This window comes from Rhopilema esculentum, chromosome 13 (assembly GCF_057945365.1).
Source record: "Rhopilema esculentum isolate cy_ngs chromosome 13, ASM5794536v1, whole genome shotgun sequence".
NCBI lineage: Eukaryota > Metazoa > Cnidaria > Scyphozoa > Rhizostomeae > Rhizostomatidae > Rhopilema > Rhopilema esculentum.
Genome location: NC_142827.1, coordinates 804,234 through 823,239, shown reverse-complemented (window position 1 = coordinate 823,239; position 19,006 = coordinate 804,234). Strand labels below are relative to the sequence as shown.

Here is a 19,006-nt window from a genome sequence, read left to right as displayed (position 1 = left end):
ACAGTATCATAAGACATTAGATATATCCAAAATTAAAGGATTTCATTTTGCGGTGGTGATCCGATATGTCGCCTGAAAATTCACAAACATCACATCACATCACATCACAAACATCATAAAAGTGAAAGGTTTCGGAATTTAATTTGAAAAAGTGTAATTAAATATGAAGCTTGAAATATTAAACTTCAATTTTCTTGTCAAAAAAGTCTTCAGTTTGTCAAGAATGATTTGACTTAAAGATAAGCACTCATAAAGTTTTATTATAGGATTAGAACAAAAAGAGCCATCTTTGCTTGGAACATATGTGTATACCCTAAGCATGATGACCCAACTTTTACAAATCCTTTAAAAGGTAATTTTGAAGGAAGAGCAGAAGCGGACTGGCCCACCGGGACACCGGGAAATTTCCCGGTGCGCCCTTAGCCCCATGTCTTTTTTCAAAAGCTTGAAAACCTTCAAAAGGCAACTAATCTTCGAATTAAACTAAAATTGATTACAAGCATCAAATGACCTCCTGTCTAAAGTACGTTTCCATAAAAAGTTTAGCTTCTCTTTTAAGTTGAGCAAAATTAAGATTAATTGTTAAGTTTCCCGAACCTTGTTATTGTAAAATTCATTGAAGACGAAATTTTGATCAGCAAATTCTGTAAGATTTTTTGAAAACCTTGAAAAGAACATATTTTATTTTGAAAATGACTTTCAAAAAAGCAAAAATTTTAAACATACTCAAATTTTTTTCGTATGAAACTTCTGAGAGCATATAACCTCAGAATAAGGGTCCAAAAGAATGAGATGAAAAATTCGATCCAGAAATTGGTATTTACTCTCCATCTTGTTCTTTCTGACCCTTATTCTGACGTTTTATACTCTTAAGAGGTTCAGACGAAAAGGCTTTTAGTATGTTAAAAATGTTTGCTTTTTCAAAGCTATTTTCAAATTTAATAGCGCCAAAAAATTGTTCATATGTAGCAGCCAGAAGCCTGCTCCCCCTTTAGCCCTCGTTAGCTTTTAATTTTCCAAGCAAGTGCGCAATGCTTGAATTAATTCGATATCTATTGAGGTGACTAGTAATTTTGTGAAACCCATGACTTATGTCTAACCATATTAGTTGTTTGACTTATGGCTAAAGCAAACTATTCCTAGTGCCTGATATCCAATAATTGAGGGCTCGCACTTTGGAAAGATAAATTGGGCACTACCCTGTACTCCTTTCAATCAAAATGGTTAAAACTGGATAAAATTATCTGTAGGCTATTGGGTATGGAAACGTTCACATATTACGTAATCAAAGATTGGTTAAACTATAAACTATCCCTTAATAGTGAAAACTGTTCTAGGTACGATAGAGGACAATACTTTCTGAAAGTCGTAATGGTGGCAAGCTATTTTATTTTGCAATTCAACTAAAAACTCATAGGCATCATGCTTTTTGAACGTTACAACCAGAAATTTTGTGCCCAAAAGAAATTATGACTTATTGGAGACAAAAATCTTGACAACTTTGTAAAAATCTTTATACGGAATTTGTTGAGAATTCATGCCCTCGTGTACGAACCTTCTTTAAAAACTTAATGGAAAGTTAAACCGGCTGTTTTGAAAAAAACTGGTTTCAAATTAACAACTATCTATCAAAGTATTTCAATCTTCCTTCAAACTTTTGCTCCGGAATGGAGACTGTGTCTTTTCTTAAGAAATTATTTATCTTTTCTACCATGTCTACGCACAGTTTCTCATACAGAAGGAGCCTTCAATCTGCAAAATCATCAATTTGCGCAAAACGGACTCAAAACGCAGGGTCTCTTAAAATCCATTTGTCCAAGATATGTTATCAGATACTTTTCGGACAAGTCTACAGTTTTAAGCATATGTTCAATACCTGATCATAATTCCGCACGCTGATACACTGGCATCATATCTTTTGTATATGATTTGTAACTCTAGCGTAGAGGCAGGAGCAACACAGTCATTAGGCTAGCAGGTGCTGAGGCACCCCTTTACTTTTTTAAAGATATGCTGCAAAACTTTCGAAAATTTATGAGAATGAAGTCAATGTATTTCGTCAAATTTCTAAAGATTTCGAGATCGATTTTAATCGAAAAAAAATCTCGTCTCTCAGGCCAGAGAAATTGTTTTCTTTGTAAAATCTCTGAAGATAGTGTCTCGCTAGCTGAAAAATCATCATTTGATACCTAAAATTGAGGGCAATAAATCATTTTGTTCTACAAATTTTGTCAGCCGTGTAGACGTTTCAAATAAAGTCAATTTGACTGAGAATCTTCTTCATGCCAATGCCAATTGTGAATACCTTTGATTTTCAACATGAGGCATGTTCCGACATTCTAAATAGGGTGATTTCAAAAAATTTTCCGGGGGACATCCCCCGATCCCCCGTTTCCTTTCCTGTGACAATGCTTGCAACAAACTGATTCTCGGCTAAAGCAAAGTTTTTCCGAGCCCGTTTTACAAGCCCTAAAGTTTTGAGACTTCAGCACCTATTGGCGCCCTTTTGGCTGCTTTTCCCGGTGGGTCAAATGGTTGCCAGTCCGCCACTGAGGAAAAGAAAGTAGTTTTGATTAAATAGATTTTCGAAAACTAGGCTATTTTTAACAGAGATTTTCGAAGAGCTTGGCAAAAGGGCAATTTTACTTAATTTGAAAGGAAACTATGAAAAAGAACCTAATCAACATTGAGCTAAAAGTGATGCTATGCCATTGTGAAGCAATCTTCGTTGAAAAGAATTTTTATAGATCTTGGTTTGATATGGTGGTCTGAAATTAAATTCAGCGTCTTCCTAATTTGTTTGAAGGATTATTTGAATCATTTTTCATGTAAAAATCTAAACTGATTGCATCATTTTAAGCCAGGGTCGTGAGAAAATCTTTCAAAATATTTTAGTTCCAAACTATAGAAAACAAAATGAAATTATTTCAAAAGCTTTCAATGCAACAGGAATTTCCCGAGATGTATATTCAAATATTGGCAATTAGTAAGTCACAAGTTTTAAAAAATTTTCAAATATCAAAGTAAATTGATGGGCTTGAAACGATAATTTGAAATACTTTTGAATCAAATTTGGTTCAAATTATGCCAATCGATTTAGACTATACTAGGACACTTTTTCAAAATAAGTGGGCTCAATCTGAAAGAAAATTGCAAACAAATTATTCCATCTGTTGTGAGCATATAGTGGGAATTTAGCCTTACGAAATTGGCAAAGTTGGTTGGAATAACTGATAAATTTATTGCATATGATTAAAATACCAAAATTGTGTTCTTTGTTTTTGTTCAATTTCAGTTGAATTTCGAAGAAGAATGCACAAAAAGTATGTCATCAGTTTTTTGCACTAGTAACAGCCCTTTTAAGATGGCAGATTATCTTGCAAAAATGTATCTCAAACGTTATTGTTTAAATGAAATGACATGGTCTGTCACAAGAACGTTGACAAATTGGTCAAAAAAATCCTCGAGATATTACCTAAAAAGCTAAGAATTCTGGTCCAAAATTCGTTGGAGGATGTTTTGAGCCATTATAGTTAAATTTTAGGGACAATGACAACACCACTTGCAAGCCAGAAACTATAACCTATAAGCTATAACCCCTAGAAAATGGAAATGTAGGATAATAAAGGTTCTTGATCGAATGCTTGTAGCAATATCTACAATATTGAAGTAATTATGGTCTCAATTTTTTCAGGATCTTACTTTCAAGAAGAAAAGGGTTTAAGTCCTGATGGGTACGAGGCAGGGCTTCAAAAGGAATTAAAATTGGCACTGCACGCACAAATGTTCTCTGTTAGTCGAATTTCGCAAGATTTCAAAGTCCGCTTTAAAAAAGTAAAAACAGGCTATGATAGGTATTTTTGACGATGAACCTTTTGATGATGTTTTATCAGGCATATAATGTTAAATTTGATTTTTCAAACTATCTGTTCCGTGCTGCCTAATTTTTTGCCAGAACTGGTTAAGTCTCCTATTTAAGTTATTATAGGTGTGAGCAAACTCCGGCCAACAAAGGGAACGTTTTTGGCCCGCGAAGAAAAGGTTCATCGAACTCTCCTAAAAGGCTGCCTACCTCTGTTTTAAAATACATTTATTACACCGTTATGCGATAAATCTTTTCTTTACCTATCGAACCATCGAGTTGGTTTATTAGTTAAAATCAGGCTTTCGATTCAGAATAAAGTAGAAATTTAAGAAACGATGTACAAATCTTGTTTACAATGTTAACTACATCAGTTCAAAATGCCAGTAAGAAGCCGTGAAACTGCCGTATTGTTATGTTAAAAATCAGGTGAGTGGCCTTTTAGGCAAACCAAGAGAGGAAAATAAAAAGAGAAACGAACATGAATGCAAACAAATTCTAAAGCTAAGACAAAATCAGATTTAATCAACAAAGAAAATACGAAAAAAACATGGAGAGGTCTTAACATATAAAAAAACTAAAACCAAGCAATATATACATATATGACAACATCTGTTACTGAGTATTTGCAAAATGCGTATGCAACCAAAGACCTTACCAGAGTTAGGTTATATCTGATCAAGTTAGGCTCCTTCATCTGATCAAGGTAGCACCACCCCCCTCAGTTAATAAACATTTTTTTACCACTAATGAATTTTTTGTACACCACTGACAGTTATATCCTTAGCTTAGCGAAAATCAACGATGACCTATACCTTATGCTGTCGGCAAGTACAGGATCCCACATTTTAAGTCACGATAATAAAGAGAAAGCTGGGTCCTTTTAAATATATTTGACAAATGACATTTGCTGTTCGTTTCAGGCATCTTTGCTGGCCGGTACTCTGAAATTTCAGTGCAAATCAGAAAGAAATGGCACATAGCCAGATACGCAAGGCGACAAAACCTCGAAAAAAGAGCGAAATATTGTGTATGAAATGTACCAAACGACTTTGCAACAAAGATTCCTATGTACAAAGCGTTTTGCAGGAAGAAGACTGCTTACGTCTAGCTCTTCAGATAGCCGAGTTTGGCATCAGATGCTGAAATGCAAGATCAATCTTAGAATATTATTCCCTAAAAACTTTAAAAATGTTGAAAATGTGAACTTTAAATCAGTCTAATACCTTGACTGCTGATTCTAAAATCTGAGAGAAAAATGATGTATAAATTCAACATCCAAGCGATAGGGGAAACGATTTCTGTCTTTGAAAATAACTGGCTACACCTTTGGATTTAACAAAATTATCATCGTTCTTTGACACGACAATGCAAATGAATGCATAACAATAATTTAAACTGCATAATTTAAACTGCATAATTTAAACGTGTAATTTTGTATAAATAACTCATCAAATGCAGTGCCATAAAGGCCATAAAACCCTCTAAGAGTTGCTGAAATCCTTTTTACATGTTGAAAGTGCTATGAAATTTTTACAAATCTTGGTGGTGAAGCGCTGCATCGATGACGAGGCACCACTGAAAGTGACCTTATGGATGACGAGGCACCACTCCATCAACCTCCCCTCAAATCATGCCAAGGAATCCCCATGGACTTAGGCATCCCCATCACCAATATCACTCAGGTTCCATACCCAAATGCTGCAGATACCGAGCACTATTTGGGCAAGACCATTATAAAGTATATATACAGCTAGTTAGCAATGGGATCATAATTCGTCGTCCGAATCGAGCAGCATTGTCGTTTCACTGGCCCCAGCATCCTTGGCCTTAGGCTTTGTGCTACGAATGGTGACTTGATAACTCGTGCCTTGTTGCTCTTCAGTGCCAGAAGAAACTTCATTCTCTTTCGTTGGAAGTGCATTTGCGTACTTTTGATACGCAGGCGAAAAATTGTGAATCGCATCTTGAACAATGTCATTTGGGTTTACAGTCTGGCGAAAGTTTTTGGAAATACTTCGAAGCGCAATGCCTTGACCCTTTGATTCGAGAATTCGTTGATGTCGATAAACTGAAGATGGGAAGGCGAATCGTAATAAGACTGCAGCAATCAGCATTTCAAAACAAATAATGAAGTTCTGATAAGCTGCTGCAATGGACCCAGCGGGTATTTTATGGTATGTCTTTATGGCACCAGTTTTCTCGAGGACGGCCAAAGCAACCCCTACATTAGAAACGAAGCAATAAATTTCATAGAAAAAGAGCAGAGAAAAAAATTGAACCTTTTAAGGAATTTGCAACGATTTTTATTGATGACTGATGGTTGATGAGTTACGTGAGTGATATACCGTGAGTGATAAGACTTCATTTCAACAATAACATTTTATACAATTGTTTGTTACTTCTTTAAGTATTTATCGGGCAGGCTGAGAAAGAGTTGTTTCACAACTGAATTGAAACCAGTTATTCAAAACGAAAAGAAACGGAAGAAAAATGTAAAAGAAGAAACAATAAGAAAGAGGAAGGAAGCGATGAAAGCAAAGAAAGAAGAAATGGAGGGAGACGTCAAAGCAAGGTAAGAAAGACTGAAGGGGAGTAAAGGAGTAAAACAATGAGGTGAGACTCAAAGACAGGACAACAAAGAGTAAAACAGCAATTGAAAAAACAGCAAAATGGAAACCACAAAGAAATCAACCCAAGAAAACTTATACAAGTCTTAGTTTAGAAAAACAGTCTTTTCAAAGTGCTTGCTAGACCATAGTCTGAATACCAGGGGCAAATGGGATTTCCATTTGCAAAAGAAACGTCATATTGCTTAAAAGCTGAGGCAGAGGTATACGTCTTCGTGGATGGTAATGATGATGCAATGGTGCGGCTTACAAAGGAATTTAATTACATTTGAGGCAATGCGGGTTAAGCGAGATAGGTCATTGGATGTCAAAACACCAGAAAAAGGTTAGAATCTGCACCAAACCTCACCAAACCAGCTGAAATTTGGCACAACTAATAAGATATGAAAGTGGCCTTTTCCTACAACAAGGTCATAATTCAAAATATCTTCAATGTGGGTACAATTTGGTAATTAGGGCAAAAAAGGGCTGCAGATTTAAAAAATGCCACTGTTTTAACCATACAGGTGCTAAAAATTCTCATACTGTTCATAAAAAGTTCAGGAAAATTATCTACCACTGTTTACCTAAGTACCTTATGACCTTGCTAGGAAAAGGCCAGCCTACAATCAAAAGATCTTTTGTATTGTTAACAACTACTAAATTCACAAAAATTTACTACAAAGTTTTGTGATGGCCCTCCTTGTACTTTAGAAGATATGAAACTGCCAATTTTAGGGTATTTGAATGTAAAATCGCATACCTTGCCAAAAGGAGAGGAACACGACGAACTTGACTGTTAGAAACTTGAGAACAGGATAGTATGGGCTAAGGAGCTGCTTTGTAGCAGAGTAGAATAAGAACAGTCCATACAATGCCACCGAGTAGGAAATATTATAAATTACTGTGATGTACAGGTATCCTCGGTTAGCCCTGCAACAAAACAGCAAAAGTTATAAAGATTATAACAAGAGAGCATAACTCACTGAAATCTGTCGATATTAGGTCACTAGAAAATAATACAGAGCCGCCCGGCAATCGAGTAAAGCGCGAATTATTTTAGGGATGAAAAAAATGAATACATTGAATAAACTAAGTTGTATGTTGCATCAGGGTACCCGGGGGTTCAGGCTTTTATACAACTTGCATACTAATTCTCCATTAGCAGCTTCTATTACCTTGATTTACTTTAGCTCAAATCATGTTCGTTTCAATCGATACCTTCTTATCCAAATTCATTTAGATTTACTAGTTATCCATTGTATTGTACTTGGACTGCCATCAACCTGATTGGGCAATCATAGATTGAATTATGGAATGAAGTGTAACTACCTTGCCATATGAAAGTATGCTACTGGAGTCTGTAATGCTTAAGCTACCTGATTGCAGAGTGCTGGCCGCGGTACAAAGCTGTAGGCATTAAAAATGTGAAGCTACTCACCCAAAATTTCCTTCTGAGTAATATCCAAGAGGCTGTAGTACCAGGATAATGATTGCCATTATGGGCTTTGTAAAACAAAATTGCAGTGTTGCCTGAAATTCAATTTGGAACATAAGAGATTCTTAAAAATTTCATTGGATTCTAATAAAAAATAATTGGGAAAGAAAACTTATCCAACAGATTTTCAAATTTTGCAAACTCAGAATTTTTTAGATACAAAAATCAAGAAAGTGATAAAAAAATTAATTGTTCAGTGTCGTTGTAAAAAGTTCAAGCAACAAGCAGAGTGCAAATAGCTTCGATTGTTTTCCAATTGTAATACCTTAGTACCACAGCTACTTTCAAACAGTGACACCTTAAATGGCATTTCAGTTTATGAAAGCTCTCCATACCATCAATATTTCACTTTCAGACTCGCAAGCAGACCCCTTTGTTCTTCCTACACTCTACTTCTTTTCGGTTTCATTTTGATTCCATTCAAGGAGGTTACCCTTCAGCATTCAAATAGAATAAATGACAACTGATCCATTCCTCTCTTCTCTTTCATACCTCTTCTTTCCCCTATTTCCCCACCCCCCCCCCAAATATACTGGCACTGATACTGGATTTGATCTTCATTATTTGCCCTCTGTTCGACAACCTGACCTAAATCCTATGAAATCACCGAATGTACTACTGTCCTAATAGCATCAAACATGTGCACTTTTGCTCCAGTTAGTTAATTCCACACTTCACTTGGATGATCTCATAATAAATGTGATCTTTAGCTTGTATTAGGAAAACTGAGCCAGTTGCAAAATATTCAATAAGGATATTACATTCGGTTTGGCATTCATACCTGTTTGCAAAATCTTAAAAAACTGACGTCGATTTGCATTCCTGAGAGACAGCAAGTGCAGGAAATCCAGCTAGATCTGAAGAAGATTAACAAGGCTTTACTATCAAAACAATAATTAACCTTGAACCTAATAGACTACAATTTCCTTATAGACTACAACTTTGGTCCAGACACGCTGAGTTTTCCGGACATGCTGAGTACAAAACACTATAAAAAGGAACTTGAGGCTTTTAAATGGTTAAAAAACTGCATTATAGTAACAAGAGAAATAAGATCCACAAATGAATATCAAGTAGAAATTAAAGTTAGACTTGAGCAAAAATTTCAACGAGTAAAATGATATTTCATTTGACATCTAAATGTGCAGCTTCCAAAAAAATTGAAATAAAACATATAAGTTAGAGACTAAATTAATATGATAAAGCAAAAATAATTTCAAGCAATTAAGCATGGAAAAGAACTTACTTGATTGCTTGTCCCCTGATTTCAGATAAAATTGCCATCTCTCCACCCAGGTATTCGTACAAAAGGCAAAGGAAGTTATATATTACCAAGGCTGAAAAAAATCATTTTAATATTAAATAAGAATATACAGCCAGCCACAAAATTTTTGAATCCATCTTATATGTATTTGTGGAAAGAAGTACACATGAGTCTAAAAGACTTGACAGTCTCTTTAAGCAATTTCACCAAGAACTGCGCTGCAAAGCAGTTCCAAGGTTTTGGTTGACTGTTATGCATTTGCTTACCTAATCTTGGAACAGGTAGAGCTCTTTAAGAAATTTGAAAAAATTGATCGGAAAGATACTTATAAGTGGTTATTTTTTGTCCAGTTTCTTATAAATGGTTATTTAGTAAAAGACTAACAAACTAATAAAACACCAGAAATATACTAACTTACAACCGTTATCAAATTTAAAACCCTTATCAAACTTTTAAAAGAAACTTTACAAAAATATGAGTTTCTTGTACAAGCAGATTTTTACTGTGTCTGTATTTAACCAATTGAAAGCGAAAATAACATTCTCATTTTGAATAAATGGCTTATTTGCAAGCAGCTATCTAGATGCTATTTTACCTCAGCTGGAAAACAGTAATTTACTGTAAAAAAACAATCCAGTATTTAATTATCAAACAAAATAAGAATTAGAGAAATATGATGATGCAGATCAGGGAAAGAAAATCCACCTGACCATAGGATCGAGCAGTCACAGGGAATTTTTCATGAATAAAGTTCTGCAGGAATTTATTTTAAAAAATACCCTTTTGCAAGAAGCACCGATGTATTTAGTTTCATGCTTACCAAAAGTAAACATCAAGACAAAAGCAATCTATCTCATGTGGATGCCTTGCACAGATTCATATGGTTTTCTTTCCTAAGAACCCTTAAGAATGTTTTGAAAATTCTTGTTTGATAAAAATTTTAAGTTTTCCATCTGGCTTAAGAATCTTTGTCATAATTTGCAGAATTCTTGAAAACTCTTACAAATTCTTGTGATGTAAATGGGGCTAAGGCCTATACTGTATATTGCATATCACAGTGTTATTTTAATAAAAATAATTTTTTTACATGATTTTTGCAATTGTTTTGTTTTTCAGGGTTCTGACCTACATCTTCATCACATAGTTTTGCTCAAAATGTCAATGGATAAAAGGATATCATATGATTGATCTTTTTAAGCTCATTTTTAAAGTTGTTAACTTTGATGCCTTCCCCCATCACCTAAAGATAATAGATACATCAATTTGATCTCTATTTGTGCTGTTCCACCTGCATTCTAGCAAATTTTAATATTCTGATTTGTAAATTATTATCAGTTAGGAATTTAATATTTTAGCTAAGCCCCTATTCCAGATCAATAAAGGCATTCACTAAGAAAGAATAATTTTCAGTCACCAAAACAGAAAATGATTTGAAGTGGTAGCAAAGCCGCTTAAATCTTTTAATGTTAACTCAAAACCTTTGTTTACATAAAACTGGTGAAATATCACTAAACCCTTTCTTTGTTTATCTTCCAATTCTTGCAGTAAATTTATGCATGGTTTTGTCTGGTCACAGGAAATAAATTTTGTTTTCATACCCTGATGCAGATTTCCAGTCTATATAATAAAATATTAGGCTGATATTATTGTTGACTTAAACATACTTTATCATATGAATCAATTGTGAAATCATCTTTGGCTCGTTTATTTTCCAATCACTGTCATTTTTTTTAACTAATTAGTTTTCAGTATCTGCTTAACACATCCTTTTGTTTTTTTCTTACACAACAGCAGGCCCAATATAAAACATTATCTGACATCTAATAAGGCAGTCTATTGCGGAACCTGTACTACTGTTTCAGCTAACTGCCATCACCTTTCCAGTAACTTACATCTCAGAAACTCATTTGGCCAATATTTGTACAAGTGCCTATTTCTTAAAGTGGGGTTGGTGGGTGCTTATTCGAGGGGGCACTTTTTTAATAGTTTTCCTGATCGGGTGTTATTTGAGGATTTACAGCATATAGTTTATCTATTAAATTGGAAAATATAGTCTTCAGAACTAAATTAATCTTATTTATATTATTAATTTCAGTTATATTATTTAGTTGATCAAATATATGGGGCCTGGTTCTTTGTTGGATGTTTGGTTGTAAAGCAGAGGCATGCTTGAAAGGGATTTTAACAATGTGACAGTTCCATTGCAGGGGTACTGAGCAAGTCAAGATGGTTCATAAATAAAAAAGGAATACTCCATGACAAAGCCAGTTGGCAGGAAAACATACCTTCATAACAATCTCTGATACTGTTAAAATAGATGTAGTAATTCTCTTGAAAGAAGACTAAACTTAGCCATGAATCAAATGCATATATTGGGACAATAAACAGTATTCTGACGATATATCTTTGCTGATCTGAGTTGGTGTAGTATCTGAGATGTGTGTATATCTGCAAAAGAATTTGCTCAACATTAAACCTCATAACTAATCACTTATTAAGGTGAATGTTCTTTTATAGTGTCAAAATTGAATAAATAATTGATCATCAAAGTTTGCCTGTGTCTTTCATTAGCAAAATCTTTCATTAGCAAAAACTTCAGAAAAAAGATAACAGAGACACTAGATAGGGTATCTGCCACATCCTTGATGTCTTGTACTGATAGCAAAAGCAATAAACAGAAGGTAGGGATACCAAAAAATAATGAGGAATGATCTGATATAAATGCAAGATGATTTATGATTCAAAAATAAAAACTAAATAATTTTAACTGATACTTTGCTGTTAAATGGGGATTTAACAGGCAAACTATTATAAGTTAAATTCAATTTAACATTTTTGTTTTCAAAATCATAAATCATCTTAGATTTTAACTGAAACACTATTTTACAGTTCAAAGGATGCTTGGTGCTTTATAGACAGAGCTGTACCAATACAATGCTTACCAAGTTGAAAAGCAGAGTTGCAACTTAGCACATTCCTATTCTGCTCAACCAAAGTGTTACATTATATTGGATTGTTACTTGTGGTTTCTACATAATTCCTGACAGCAAATAACACCCAGAAATCTACTGAGATTCTACAAATGACAGAAAAATACTTTATATATACTTGAAAACATCTGCTCCTTGCTAATATCATACCTGGTGACTTGTAATAAATAATGCCAAAAATGCACAGAAGCCTGAAAGCGCTTTTGCACCAATTGTAGCAAATAAAAGTTTTTCTGATGTGCTATTCATTGTTTCTTTACGTTATGGGTTTTCTGAAAGAGAAACAATATGTAAATTTTCTATAGATTTTTAAAACAACCAACTTGAAGAAACACAGAGAGTGGAAACCACACTTCAAACAAACCAAGTAATTACACAAAAGAACTTTGGATCTATTCTCAGCAGGATGAGTTATCTATGATAAATTTTCTTGAAATCAAAATAGAAACAAATTACCCTTGAGAAAGTGAAAATGTTTCATAAAAAGCAAGGATATTCTGTATGATTCAATAACTCTAATTTCAATAATTTCAACTTGTCTCACGAGACAGGCCTTCATGCAGGGAAGGCAGACAGGGGATTGCACAGGGTAATCAGTGAATTTCTATTTATTTTCAATAAAAATGTACAAAAAAGTTATCATTTCATCAAAAATCATTTTAAAAGCAAAATGAACACACAGAGAGCAAGTGGCTGAGTTCATTTCAGTAATGATACTTCATATTGACTGGGCCTTACGTGGTTTGTTTCAAGGACCTCATGGCCCATGAGTTAACCCCCACCCCCCCTTCCAGTTCTCAGCAGGATCAATTTTGTACAAATTCAATGAGGAAATGTTGGGGGAGGGGTAATATTTTGGCAACTTACTTTTAGTGATGTAATCCTATGATTTTCAAACTACCTTTACATAGCCAAAAGTTGGTCTTGGAAGTTCCCTTCCAATGAAATTGGCTTTTCTTGCTGGCAAAATGGCGTTTTGGTGCTAAAAATGGCATGGCCTAAAATATGTTGTTTTGTCCCCCAGAGCGTAGTGGCCCCCCATGAGCGTAGTCACAGGATGAAAAGTGTGCGTAAAGTTTGGCAAAGTTCAGGCTTAACATGCAGTTCTTGAACTTGTTTTCATGAGACTGTATGCAAATACTAGCCTCTAACAATCTGTAGAATGGGGCTTCCAGGCAGGGCCGGTTCCATGGGGGTGTGTGGGGGGGGGGTGTAACACAAGAATAGGCATTTGTGTTTTAGTCGGTAAAATTGGGATTTTAGTCAGTAAAATTGGGATTTTGACGGGTAGATAAACTTTTTTGTAGAAAATTGTACTTCATGGAATTTTTAAAAACATTCAAAGATATTAAAAAGTTCTGGAGTTCAGTTTTTCCGTTGATCCAGAAGAGAATTTTCAGGAACATCACAGAAGAAGATTAATCCCAAGATATTTGGCAAAACCAGAGACAAGTTTAGTCTGGGAGATGCATTTCTAGCCATCCTAGAAGGTTTAATTTCAAAAAATTTCTTTCGCGTCGGACCCAACCATGGCGGGTCCTACTATGTCACTGAACTTTATTCTTAACCCCCCAGGCTCAGTTTTGTGGCCCCATCTCTGAAACTGCGAAGCACAATGCACCAGTCGCATTAACGGAGTGTAATAATGCCAAAATGTATTCGGTAGATAAACACTCGCACCCTCCCAAAAAAATTTCCTGAAGCCAGGCTTGCTTCCAGGGCATCATAATCGTGCATTGAAGTGCATAAAGCTCGCAAGTCACTTCCGGATACAATCTTTCATATTGTTTCTGCTTGTGTTCCAATTTTTACAGAGAATTGAAGTATGAACTTGTAAGGGGTTTCACAACAATAATCGTTCCAGGTGAAACTTTACCCCCTTAGCTATCAATCACGGTCAAATTCCTAATGAAAGTTTTCTAATGTCATAATAAAATCAATGTCGTGACCAAAAACATTATGAAAATTTTCAAGTAGACTAAAATTTTTGCTCTTAATGCGAATCTGGAATAAAAGATTTTGTACAAAAACATTTAAAGAATTTTATCAAAAAAAGTTTAAGTTAAATTGGTGTATACCCTGATAGTAGAAGGGGCGTGGTCGTTAGAAATTTAGAAAGACAACGCCCATAAAGTCCAATTTTCTTAATTTTTAAAATTCTTTAAATAAACTCTGGAGCGAGGAGAGTTTAAACAGAAGCCTCTAGTTGCGAAAAGTCTGGTTTATCCGTACTCGTAATGAACGGGAAGTCTTTCCTTATCAAAAGTTGTACGGCACCGTGTAAACGCGATCTATCCGTATATATCTTTTTATTGGGATGAAGCTTTCAACATAATCAACAAACTTCCCAACTGCACAAACCTTTTAACAAATTATCTTGTTTTTGCTGCGTACATGAATCGCAAAGGTGAACGCACTGATAGATGATCGAACTGCAATTCCGGCGCTGCGTAATTTATCTTGGGAGGTATGCAGTCCCTAGCTGCGAGTAACTGCAATCCAAACGGCCATCTTGTGTTTGAAAAAGCGCGCTCAAAAATGGCAGTTGCTTGTTGGTTGAGCCATGGTTTAGCGATGGTCAAACAATGATTGCATGCATAAGAAAATTTAAATCCAAAGGAAATAAATGTTTTCTTATTTGAATGCAAGGAAATATGTCTACAAAACAAAGCTAATCTTGGAATACCCAACTTAACAGGCACCGCGTAGCAGGGGGGCAGGGGGGCTGCTAAAAATATCAAATATTAAGTAATAAACTACCAGGAAAGCCCCTTTTTAAAAGGTTTTAGCTCCCACTTCTTTAAAACCCCCACCGTCTCAAAGCTCCCTGGTGCCTGCTTAATAATGAAACATATAACCATGCAAAAAATTACTTATAGGCAAAAATTTCTTAGTAGGAAAGGAAGAAAATACCAGGATTTTAAACAGTGGAGATTTCTTGTAGGGACATAGGGGGTGGAGCCCATCTTTCTTGTTAGAAATTTTCTTGACTTTGAAGGGGGCAGGGGGCTTGATCTTGCTTTTGAATTTAATTTAAAAATTCTTTGCCATTTTAAGAAATGTCAATTAATAAATTGACCATGGTTAGCAATGGGTCAGCAATGGTCAGGCCAAATTTTCATAATACATTTCAAATATAAAAAAAATAATTTTTATATGGCTTAAAAACAAGGAAATATGCCCAGAAAACAAATATAGTAGAAATCAAACTATTTAATCTAAAAATTCTTTGCCATTTTAAGAAATGTCAATTAATAAATGGACTATGGTTCAGCGATGGGTCAGCAATGGTCAGGCCAAATTTTCATAAAACATCTCAAATTCAAAGAAAATGATTTTTCTATGGCTTAAAAACAAGGAAATATGTCCACAAAACAAATAAAGTAGAAATCAAACTATTCAATTTAAAAATTCTTTGCCACTTTAAGAAATGTCAATTAAAAAATGGACCATGGTTCAGCAATGGGTCAGCAATGGTCAGGCCAAATTTTCATAAAACATCACAAATTCAAAGAAAATAATTTATCTATGGCTTAAAAACAAGGAAATGTGTCCATGAAACAAAACTAGTGGATATCAAGCTGTTTAATTTAGAAGTTCTTTGCCATTTTATGAATATCAGTTGATAAATGGACCATGGTTTAGCAATGGTTAGACCATGTTTATGTAAAACTCTTGCCATTCAGAATAAATGAAGGAAATTAATAGTGAGACAAGGAAAATATAATCTTTCAATTTGAAGGTATCAGAAACCAAGCACATAAACCCCCCCTATTGACTGAGTTGTGTCTTGAGACATGGACCATGGTCTTGACATGGTCAGACATGGTTACATGGAAAATGATAAAAAATACAGAAAACTGTTACTTTTTCTTATATTTCTATTGAGGATAACTTTTTAGACAGTTGAGGATTCATATTTTCCAAGAACCAACAAAATAAAATCATTACAGGCAAAATCTTCTTTCATTGCTCAACCATGGTCACTAACCATGGTCAGCACTTGTCAGGATCACGGCTCAACCATGGTATGACCATTGCAAACTATGGTTGGGCCATGAACCATGGTTGGGTTTTCGCAGGGGTGGCTGCTGCCTTACTGTGCACCATTCAAGTCCCCTAGAAATCAATACTGGATAAGCCAATGCTGTAATATGCAGCATGGCTAATAGGGGCTCATTGATTGGGTGGCTTAGGGGACTCAATAAAGGTCCGTCGAAATAGCCAGATTCTACATTTGCTAATTGATTGTTGATTGAAACTAAATTTGTGCTAGAGTCCCCTTTTTTTATATCATAAAGATATTTGAAGTGATTCCAAATTGAGAAAAAAAGGAAAATATAAAATAAAAAGCGGTTTTAAAGATTAAATGTAAATCATAACTGGTAGCGGAATTCCACCAAGAAACTTATTCATTCAATGAATCATTGGTTTAGAAAATACAGTTGTGCATTTGATGATGATGTTGACATGTTTAACGAATGAAGAAACTGAAACTCTAAATAGCCTTTACAGAAACTTTCTGCATCTATCATTTTCGTAACGAACAGTTTAAATACAACTATCCAGATACGGAACCCGTCCTGACACAACGAAATTAATGACCAAAAATTTCCTTGTCGTTACACTTTTTTAAATGAGACACCACTGTTTTCCATTGCAGGATTTTATTAAAACTCGAATTAGACATACCAACTGACACCTGTGCAACTTCTTGGGTAGTGACCTTTTGAAAAAATCGCTATCAAATCCAGGCGAAATAACAAACAAAAATTGGGAATTAAGGCCTATTTTGGACTTGTCTTGTGTCGCAGTGGCGGTAGGAGCATTAATGGCAGCGCTGAATTAAAAAAATGCAAAACAATATTCGAAAGTATACGTTACCTTTGCATCAGTAAATGTTTAACTTGAAATTTTCCTTATTTTACCATGGCATTACGAAAGAAATCAAGTATTTTCATTGCTAGCAGCTCACCTTCACATCTGCCTATTATGATGCCACCTCCTTCGTAGCAGTTAGTGTATCGAAATCAGCGTCGATGCAAGACACTTATCCAACAATTATAACTGACTAATGGCTACTAATGGCATGATTAAAACAATCTTTTGGAGGCACAAAACTTGAAAATGGCTTTGGATAAAGCAAACATTTGAGTAAATTAGAGCTTTTCATCTGACACCCTTCAGAGTTTAAAACGTCAGAACATAGATCGAAAACTCTACTCTTAGGAAATATATATACCCAGATGTTAGAAATAGCGAGCACATGACTGTAGAGGTTGACCAATCAGTGCCGCTTGCCTATTGAGAATGTTACCAATGGAGTCCTAAGGCCTGGTTCAAACGTCGCGCTTCTCATGTGCCGAACCTAACTCGAGAATTAAGTACATGAGGGGCGCGACGTTTGAATCAATTTGGTACGGCAGATTTAATTAGGAGCGGCAGACTAGTTTGGATCGGCAGAGCTTGCCGAGCTGCACGGCTCCAGCACGGCACGGTTTCAAGCGTCGAACTTGTCATGTACCGAACCTAATGCATAATTATATTTAATTCATTTTCTTTCACAGAAATATTTTCTTTCTTTGAGGGCGCATGCGTTTCAAATAAATATTTGAGATTGTGCGCCTTAACCAAGATACTTCATGTAACAATCCTAAAACCCATTGGCTGGCGCGACTTGATTAAGTTCGACGTTTGAAACGGGAGTCGCGCTAAAGGTGCTCAAGTGTCGCTCCAAACAGAGTTAGGTTCGGCACATGAGAAGTGCGACGTTTGAACCAGGCCTAAGGTGAAAACGAAGTCCTTTGTCTACACAATAGCGTCTTTTCATGTTTATGTAGATAGATTCCAAAACTGCTAGACTGAGCGACGATCGGGCTTTACCAATAATCCAAAACATGTCGCCATTATAGTTTTTTTGCATAATCTGGGTTTTCAAGTAAATGCTGCCCGATAGCAGGATCGCAGGTTTTAGTTGTAATTTTCAGATTTGCAAGACCGAGGTGGCTGTTCTCTTTGGGGACGAGTTTTTGTTTCTAATACTAGGCGGAACATGTTGTTTTATTCTGTCCTCCAATCTTTGGGTAGTGCGTCCTACGTAGCCAGAATCACACTGGCAAGTAAATTCATAAACAACGGAACTTTTTTGTGTGGCAGGAATGCAGTCCTTTTGAATGGACGGAAGGGCCTTTTTCGTACTATAAACAACATGTGGGTTGCCTGCAAAGAAACAATTTGTAATGGCCTGTTTTATTCGACTTTCAAAACGTAGGGAACTATCACCGATCCAGGGTAGTTTGAGATAGATCGGGCACTTTTGAGGACCAAATTTTACGTCAGCCGAGAAATTTCCTATCTTCTCCTTAATGAAAACTGAAAAAAACATCTTCTGGATAGCCGTTCTCCAGAAAAATGTTAGTTTTTCTGAAGTCCCGAGTCGAGTTTAGACATGGCACAAATCATCAGTGCCCTATGTGTAAGCGTTTTGATGAGGCTGATTTTTCTTTGTTTTGGGCAAAACGAATTCCATCGAGTGTATAACCCTGAAAATGTGGGCTTACGGTATACACTAGTGAGAAACCCAGTGCCAGATTTTTCAACCAAAACATCTAGAAATGTCAAGGAATTATTTTCTTCCTTTTCAAATTCAAAGTGTAGGGCTGTGTGAAGGCGTTTTAGGAAAGTATCACACTCAGTCTTTGTTTTGAAAATGGTATATGTGTCATTCACATACAGAAAATAAACACCTGGCTTTTGGTCGCAGTCAAACAAACGCTCTTTATG

General features: G+C 35.4%; 1 protein-coding gene across 1 annotated transcript; it reads right to left on the bottom strand.

The window, feature by feature from the left end:
* Positions 1-4,325: 4,325 nt before the first annotated feature.
* LOC135691784 (transmembrane protein 184B) lies at positions 4,326-17,255 on the bottom strand. Its single transcript, XM_065209755.1, has 8 exons — positions 17,108-17,255; positions 12,374-12,495; positions 11,519-11,681; positions 9,216-9,306; positions 8,751-8,826; positions 7,913-8,004; positions 7,235-7,404; positions 4,326-6,086 (listed from the first exon to the last, which is right to left on the bottom strand). Exons 2-8 carry the CDS (start codon positions 12,470-12,472, stop codon positions 5,632-5,634), a joined length of 1,146 nt encoding a protein of 381 aa, XP_065065827.1. The 5' UTR covers positions 12,473-12,495; positions 17,108-17,255; the 3' UTR covers positions 4,326-5,631.
* Positions 17,256-19,006: the final 1,751 nt, after the last annotated feature.